Source organism: Eriocheir sinensis, unplaced genomic scaffold (genome assembly GCF_024679095.1).
Source record: "Eriocheir sinensis breed Jianghai 21 unplaced genomic scaffold, ASM2467909v1 Scaffold1100, whole genome shotgun sequence".
NCBI classification, from domain to species: Eukaryota; Metazoa; Arthropoda; class Malacostraca; order Decapoda; family Varunidae; genus Eriocheir; species Eriocheir sinensis.
The window spans coordinates 55,875-64,970 of record NW_026110409.1 but is presented as its reverse complement, the minus strand read 5'-3'; the positions used below and the strand labels follow the sequence as shown (position 1 = coordinate 64,970).

The following is a 9,096-nucleotide window of genomic DNA, read 5'->3' as shown; positions in this document are numbered from 1 at the left end:
AGGAACATGAAGAAGAGGAGGAAGAAAGAAGAAAGATATGGGAGAGAAAGGGAGATATAGAAAGGAGGAAAAAGGAGGAAGGAAAAAGAAATGGAGGAAGAAATGGAGAAAAAAGTGAGAGAAAGATAAAGAGAGGAAGAAAACTTGGAGGAAAAGAGGAAAGGAGGAAGAAAGTAAGAGAATGGGAGGAAAGGAAGAAAATGAATGGGAGGGAAGTATTGGAGGAAAAGGAGAGGAAGAAGGAAGGAAGAAAGAGGGGAGAGAGTGAAGGCCAGAAGAGGAGGGAAGGAATTCAGAGGGAGGAAGAAGGGAAGCCCTCATGGGGTCCTGGCGCCCACCTGCTGTGCTCGCGGGTGCCCGGCCTCACGCCCCGCCAGAGCCCGCATCTGTACGCGGGCGCCTGACGCCATGGTGGCCATCCGGTGAAGGTGCGAGGCGGGCCTGCGAGAGTGCCAGCAGCAGTTCCAGCATCATCGGTGGAGCTGTTCCCTGGCGTCTACCAGCAGCAGCGCGTTCAGCCACATCGTTCTTGTGGGTCAGTTAATAATGGCTGGCGAGGTTTCATCCATGCTTTTCTAAACTACACATTTCAGACATTGATTGATATTATGCAGCTTGTATGGCGCTACTAACACAAAGATGGAAGCGAGCACCTTGACAGTAACACCCTCGTTCTCACTCGTCAGGATGTTACTTGTACTTCTGTCGCTCAGGATCATATGTAATAATCATAATATAAAGAGTAAGACGATATAGTCATTCATGTTTCTGGGCTTCTAAAACTCCAGATGAACCTCTTAAAGTAGCCCGAGCTGCACGTACTGCATTGCATCCCTGACCATTAAGCTGTCGTGGAGGGAAGGTATATAGCCTTTCTCCGCACTTGAGCATGGGATTAACCTTGCGACATATCAGCAAACCATCCCCGCTCCCAGAGGCTCTCAGCGACTGTGTCCCCATTATTCTCCCGCCGCCGGGCAAGGGTGAGCACACAGCGCCCCACAAGGGTTGCTTCGTCCCCTCAACACGTCTCTTTCACTGCTCCCTGCCTGAGCCCCTGTTCCCCCTACTTATCTCCTTCTCTGCCCTCAGCTCTATTTGTTTACGTAATAGCATGTAATCCTCGTTTTGTACCGATTGTCATTTTTGTTCTCTAAAACCCAATTCAAAGGTCCATTAGCCTGGTAAGATCCCCCCGGGACATGGTCAGCTTGCCATATTTCTTCACCGAACAACACTCTTCTCGTAAACCTTCCTACAAGATGAGCAGGTTTGTTATGAGTGTTTACCAACTTCTGTGTCCGTGTTCATGTAACTTTCAACTTGCTCAAAACTCCTCTCGAAGATGGTCTGCAGACCGATTTACTGCGTGACATGTTCACTATTCAGGGACTGGCCTGCACCCCCTCGTTGTGAAAGCGTTGTGGACAGTCAATGAAGAAAGTCTTTTGTGCCACCAGTCTTAACAATCAGTTACGGTACATTCTCCTGGATGATCCTTTTCTAACGGAGGAAATCTGGCACAAAAGCCACCAGTGAGGCTCGCTGCCCGCGGACATTATCTTACAAAAACCAAGGGGAGTGAGTTGAGCAGGGCAGGATGGGGCCCCGGACTGAACCAGATCATTTGTCGCATCACGAAGCCTGTATGGCCGGGGACAAGAAAACACCCGCCCTGCCATCCGCCCGGTGGGGTAGTTTGTGCTGGGGGCGCAGCTCCTCTTTCAGTGGCAGATGCATTAACTGAACACATTATTTATGAACGCTAGCGTTCATGTATGTTGTCACATTATCAGACAACTTTGACAGCATTCGTAAGATGCAAAATATATAAATGCTGGGTCTTTCTGAGTTCACTCTCGACTTCCGCCAGCGCTGGCCACACCCATCTCTGAGGGGAGGGGAGGGAGCCAGTGTGTGGTCAGCGTGGCCATCATTGCACCGAAAGTAAAATTTATTAGTAATAAATGTCATGCCTTGAAGGAGCTAGTTGGGTGAGCATCAAAAGTGGCCGCCCGTCAGTCATGCTGTTGGCCGCCTCCTCCCCCTCCCCAGCAAGCCCAGTCACCCCCTTAATGGCCGGTCTCAGGCCACCAGCCACGCGTCCCCTACAATTTTGTATATAAATCACTCGTAGCGCTGGTGCCAGAACCGGTTGGGTTTCTTTATCTGTGTGCCCGTTTTCTGGCGTTGTAACGGCCCATCAGCAAGTATCCGCATGAAATCTGTGACGAGAATACCTCACATGACTTCTGTGATTCTGCGACGCCATACATGCCTGACATAAAGTGCAGGCAGCAAACTGTGGGTCATTTTCGGCATATAATCTCGTGGAGGCAAGACGTTAAACATAACGCCACAGAACTCTTCAGTGCTGCTGCTCCCGCCATCAACCCTCGGGACATCCCCATCGAGGCCGCCCGGTGATTATGACGAAAAGGCAAACACACGCAGACAGGCCGCCCTTGAATGTGGCATTGCTGGGGTCTTGCTGCACCGGTGGCCTGGGGCAGCAGTCCTTCACCCTCTTCTTCCGAACGCCTCATTTCAAGCAGAGAATTTCTTGGAATAAAATAATTGACTTGATTTTATTTAGTTTTTTTAAGGAATTCATAAATAAGTAACAGCGAACATGATCTGATTTGTCGTAACTCAGTTGTGTTGGTCTACGGAAAGAATATACAATGACTTCTTGGTGTGGTTACCTGGATGGCTGAAGGCTTCCTTGACATTTTTTTCTCAACAAAGGAAAGTTCCTAGTGTGCTAATCTCTTGTGAATTATGACAGCTATGCCTCTAAAAAACAAAAATATTAATGGATGTCAGGTTAGTTATTGACAAATAGGAACAGTTCAGTGCGGTGAGCGATGGTGCACCTCTGAAGGCCCTCACCTGTTCTCCTCACCAATCCTCTCACTGGTATCCACAGGGGAGCCGCGAGGCCGCCTACACGTACGCGGTGACCAGCGCGGGAGTCACCCACAGCGTCACGACCGCCTGCTCCCGTGGCAACATCTCCACCTTTGGCTGTGACGACCGCAGGCGAGGGCGGTACAGTTCTTCCGGGTGGAAATGGGGCGGCTGCAGCGCCGACATTAGGTGAGAGGTGCATGTTAAGAATGTCCTGTTTGAACTCTTCATTCTCCTGGACATATATATCACAGACTTACTGTCAATGCATGCCCCAATACAACATATATGAAAGATGATAAACGCGGGGCATTCAGAATGAAGCAAGCTTACGTGTGCATGTACACCAAACAGCGTACTTTCATACACAGGACACCCAAATACTGATATACCATGCCATGTGTGTTTGCCTGATGTTTTCTTCAAAATGGTGTTTTCTATGCCCTCTCTGGCCTCAATCCTCAGAAGGCTTATGGACCTGATGGAGTGCCTCCTATTGTCCTTAAAAACTGTGCCTCCGTGCTGTCACCCTGCCTGGTCAAACTCTTTTGCCTCTGCCTGTCAACATCTACCTTTCCTTCTTGCTGGAAGTATGCCTTCATACAGCCTGTACCTAAGAAGGGTGACCGCTCAATCCCTCAAACTACCGTCCTATTGCTTTACTTTCTTGTCTATCTAAAGCTTTTGAATCAATCCTTAACCGGAAGATTCAAAAGCGCCTCCACTTCTGACCTTCTATCTGATCGCCAGTATGGGTTCCGCATGGGGCGTTCTACTGGTGATCTCCTAGTCTTCTTAACTGACTCTTGGTCATCCTCTCTTAGCCGTTTCGGTGAAACTTTTGCTATTGCGCTGGACATATCAAAAGCTTTTGATAGGGTCTGGCACAAATCTTTGCTTTCTAAACTACCCTCCTACGGTTTCTATCCTTCTCTCTGTACCTTTATCTCCAGTTTCCTTTCTGACCGTTCTATTTCTGCCGTGGTAGACGGTCACTGTTCTTCCGTAAATCTATTAACAGTGGTGTCCCACAGGGTTCTGTCCTATCTCCCACTCTTTTCCTGTTGTTCATTGATGATCTTCTTTCCAAAACGAACTGTCCTCTCCATTCCTACGCCGATGATTCCACTCTGCATTATTCAACTTCTTTTAATAGAAGACCCACCTTCAGGAACTTAACGACTCAAGGCTGGAGGCTGCAGAACGCTTAGCCTCAGACTTTACTATTATTTCCGATTGGGGCAAGAAGAACCTGGTGTCCTTCAACGCCTCAAAACACAGTTTCTCCACCTATCCACTCGACACAATCCTCCAAACAACTATCCCTATTCTTTGACAACACCCAGCTATCACCTTCCTCAACACTAAACATCCTCGGTCTATCCTTAACTCAAAATCTCAACTGGAAACTTCATATCTCATCTCTTAAATCAGCTTCCTCGAGGCTGGGCGTTCTGTACCGTCTCCGCCAGTTCTTCTCCCCTGCACAGTTGCTGTCCATATACAGGGGCCTTGTCCGCCCTCGTATGGAGTATGCATCTCATACACAGCTCTTCTGGACAGAGTGGAGGCTAAGGCTCTTCGTCTCATCAGCTCTCCTCCTCATACTGATAGTCTTCTACCTCTTAAATTCCGCCGCAATGTTGCCTCTCTTTCTATCTTCTATCGATATTTCCACGCTGACTGCTCTTCTGAACTTGCTAACTGCATGCCTCCCCCCCTCCCGCTGCCCCGCTGCACTCGACTTTCTACTCATGCTCATCCCTATACTGTCCAAACTCCTTATGCAAGAGTTAACCAGCATCTTCACTCTTTCATCCCTCACGCTGGTAAACTCTGGAACAATCTTCCTTCATCTGTATTTCCTCCTGCCTACGACTTGAACTCTTTCAAGAGGAGGGTATCAGGACACCTCTCCTCCCGTATTTGATCTTCCTTTCGGCCACCTCTTTTGTTTCTTTTTTAGGAACAGCGAGTAGCGGGCTTTTTTTTTTTATTATTGTTTTATTTTTTTGTATGCCCTTGAGCTGCCTCCTTTGTTGTAAAAAAAAAAAATAAATAAAAAAAATAAATAAAAAAAAAACACTCACAATAATGAGACAGATTCAACAAGTTACGCACGCAGCCCCATACTCATCGGCCCCTTGTTCCTTCCTCCTCCCGGCCGCCTGTAGGTTCGGGGTCAGGTTCGCGAAGAAGTTCCTGGACGCCCGCGAGGTGGAGGGGGGCGGCCGCGCCCTCATGAACCTGCACAACAACCGGGCGGGACGCAGGGTTAGTGTCCGGGCGGGACGCAGGGTTAGTGTCCGGGGCGCCGCCTCCACAAGGCAGCGGCGGCTCCGTGCATGCTCACCAGAAACTGTTCTTGCTTAGAAAATTTGCATATTGTTGCCCTACTTGTCCCTGCTCCCACTATTCTCCAATTTTTTCCTTTGCACATGCGGCTGTTAGAAGTGTAATAATTGTTACTAAAGGTACTTTAGTTATCTCTCTTCTAGCACTATTTTCTTAATACTTTTCCTTTTGAGCATATTAATATTGGTGCTAAGAATAATATGCGCATCCGTGGAGCAGTGGTCAGCGCGCCTGGCTACGAATCCACGGGCCTGGATTCGAATCCTGGCCCGGGCAGTCGGCGTGCAGTTCACCCAGCTGTTCATCCTCCCTTCCGGGCTGGTCGATAAATTGGTACCTGGGGAAACCTGGGGAAGGTAAACTGTGGCAATCCCGGATATCACATTGGCCCGTGTCCCGGGGTATTGGGTTCTTACCTAACACAGACTCAAAAGGCCAAAGGTACAGAGATGAGCACCGCAGCACGCGCAGCTATAGCGTATGCACCCGCTTATGAATAGAACGATTGTATAGCTACCTTGCATCCTAATGGCTGCTCTATCAGTATAACAAGAGTAGCAGAAGCAAGGACAGCAGCGACAGCAGAACCATCACCGCCATCACCACCACCACCAATAACAACACCTGTTAATAAAGATAATAATAATAATAATAATAATAATAATAATAATAATAATAATAATAATAATAATAATAACACGTATTATTATTATTATTATTATTATTATTATTATTATTATTATTATTATTATTATTATTATTATTATTATTATTATTGCTATCATTTTTTTTCATTACTACAATCATCGCGAAATGGATAACACTTCCTTTTCTATGGGGCGGTGGGGGAAGGGGGGAGTGCAGCTCCAGGGGTGCCAAGGGGGTGCCGTGTCCCCATGTTGGCGTGAAGCACTAACCCGCGTCTTGCCCCCAGGCGGTGCGGAGCGGGATGAGGACGGAGTGCAAGTGCCACGGCGTGTCGGGCTCCTGCACCGTCAAGACCTGCTGGAAGACCCTCCCGCCCTTCACCTTCATCGGGAGGCACCTCTTCCACAAGTACAGGAAGGCCAAGTCCGTCTCAGTGCATAAGGTATTCTCCACCCCCTTCCCCTTCCATTCACCTCCTCTCCCTCTTCATCTTCTCTTCATCCTCTTCTTCTTATCATTATCCTCCTCCTCCTCCTCCTCCTCCTCCTTCTCCTCCTCCAGAAGTGCTTTAATCCTTCCCGTAAGCCACTCCTAGGGCTGATGAATTGATTAAATCACTGAAAGCAGGCAGTCCCGCAATGAGCCAATAGGCTTTCTGCTGCCTGCTCGTCCATGTTTACATGTTTCCATGTCTCCTCTTCTTCCTCCTCCTCCTCCTCCTTCTCCTACTACTACTACTACTACTACTACTACTACTACTACTACTACTACTACTACTACTAGTAATAATAATAATAATAATAATAATAATAATAATAATAATAATAATAATAATAATAATAATAATAATAATAATATTAATAGTAACAATAATAATAGTAATAATAATAATAATAATAATAATAATAATAATAATAATAATAATAATAATAATAATAATAGTAATAATAATAATAATAATAATAATAATAATAATAATAATAATAATAATAATAATAATAATAATAATAATAGTAATAATAATAATAGTAATAATAATAATAATAATAATAATAATAGTAATAATAATAATAATAATAATAATAATAATAATAGTAATAATAATAATAATAATAATAATAATAATAATAATAATAATAATAATAATAATAATAATAATAATAATAATAGTAATAATAATAATAGTAATAATAATAATAATAATAATAATAATAGTAATAATAATAATAGTAATAATAATAATAATAATAATAATAATAATAATAATAATAATAATAATAATAATAATAATAATAATAGTAATAATAATAATAATAATAATAATAATAATAATAATAATAATAATAATAATAATAATAATAATAATAGTAATAATAATAATAATAATAATAATAATAGTAATAATAATAATAGTAATAATAATAATAGTAATAATAGTAATAATAATAATAGTAATAATAGTAATAATAATAATAGTAATAATAATAATAGTAATAATAATAATAATAATAATAATAATAATAATAATAATAATAATAATAATAATAATAATAATAATAATAATAATAATAATAATAATAATAATAATAATAATAATAATAATAATAATAATAATAATAATAATAATAATAATAATAATAATAATAATAATAATAATAATAATAGTAATAATGATAATAATAATAATAATAATAATAATAATAATAATAATAATAATAATAATAATAATAATAATAATAATAATAATAATAATAATAATAATAATAATAATAATAATAATAATAATAGTAATAATAATAATAGTAATAATAATAATAATAATAATAATAATAATAATAATAATAATAATAATAATAATAATAATAATAATAATAATAATAATAATAATAATAATAATAATAATAATAATAATAATAACAATAATAATAATAATTATAATACTCTCCCACCTACATACATTGATATTGATAGCATTACAGGAAGCCACATATGTCGCCAGTGGTGAGGTGGAACAGCAACGAATTTTTCATTGCAAAAGTGATTCTCCTTATTTGCTCAGGGCCGGAGAAGATCCACGCCTCACCTGCGTCTGGAGAGGGTCAGGAGAAGAGCTCGACGGCCCCGCAAGTTTCATCTCGTGTACTTGGAAAGGAGTCCCAACTACTGCCAGATGAATCCCGCGGTGGGTTCGCTGGGCACCGTGGGTCGCAAATGCAACAGAACTTCGTCAGGTAATATACTGCGACCTCAAAATTTACTTGCATTTTACAGTGTTTGTTTCTCCACACCTTTTAGCGTAATCATCAATGTTGTTGCTAGTTTCCTGCCGAACTTCTAGGGGCTGCATGCAATAAAATTCGACATAATGCGACTCAATAATTGTGACCCAGCAGAGCTTTTTTTTATAAATTCCCAGCACAGTGCACCGTTACAAAGTGATGGTTACAGAGTTAGAGTTACAGAGTATCGGTCAGACTTTCACTGCTCCTCTTCATCATCAGGGCCAGGTGGCTGTGACCTGCTGTGCTGCGGCCGCGGGTACAACACTCACCAGTACACACGCACATGGCACTGCAACTGCAAGTTTCACTGGTGTTGTTACGTGCAGTGCCACACCTGCATGGAGGACACTGAGGAGAACAACTGCAAGTGACCGTCCGTAGCGGGAGGCGGCGAGGCTGTGCTCTCCCGGCAGAGATTCTTCATTGGAGGGCGCGAGGGACATAGTTTCGTTCAGCATCGACAAGGTTCTTCAGTGACTGCGAGACATCTCTGAGCGGTGACGTCGTACAAACACTCTGTAATGGATGGCATTGCCTGAAACGCTGTGCTAGGTGGCCCGCGTGTTTACAACATGGACGCCACCACCAATGCTCTCTTCTCCCCTGATGCGCAGACACGAACAAGGTGATAGGCTTTCTGCACCATCAGTGGGTGTCCAGCTAAGGATCCACACCAGCCAACCCTCAACAAGAACGACTGCCTTGTACCTCCCTATGTGATCTGCACGGGTCTGTGTTTTTGTCAGATGACATTAGGTGCTGGTGTCTCCTCTGACCTGGCAGCGAAGCTGCCGAAGCATAAACCAACACACGCCCTCCATGTAGCGGCGGCCAACACAACGCTTACTCCTGAGGCAGCTGTTGATGGAACACCAGTTGCAAGTAGTCTGACTAACACTTT

General features: G+C 42.7%; 1 protein-coding gene across 1 annotated transcript; it reads left to right on the top strand.

Annotated features, from left to right (window-relative positions):
* Nucleotides 1–319: 319 nt before the first annotated feature.
* Nucleotides 320–8,813, top strand: LOC126989226 (protein Wnt-7b-like). Its single transcript, XM_050847861.1, has 7 exons — nt 320–476; nt 1,874–1,947; nt 2,930–3,099; nt 5,085–5,208; nt 6,200–6,355; nt 7,973–8,144; nt 8,415–8,813. The coding sequence occupies exons 1-7, from the start codon at nt 320–322 to the stop codon at nt 8,564–8,566; spliced, it is 1,005 nt and encodes a 334-aa protein (XP_050703818.1). The 3' UTR covers nt 8,567–8,813.
* The last annotated feature ends 283 nt before the right edge of the window (nt 8,814–9,096 follow it).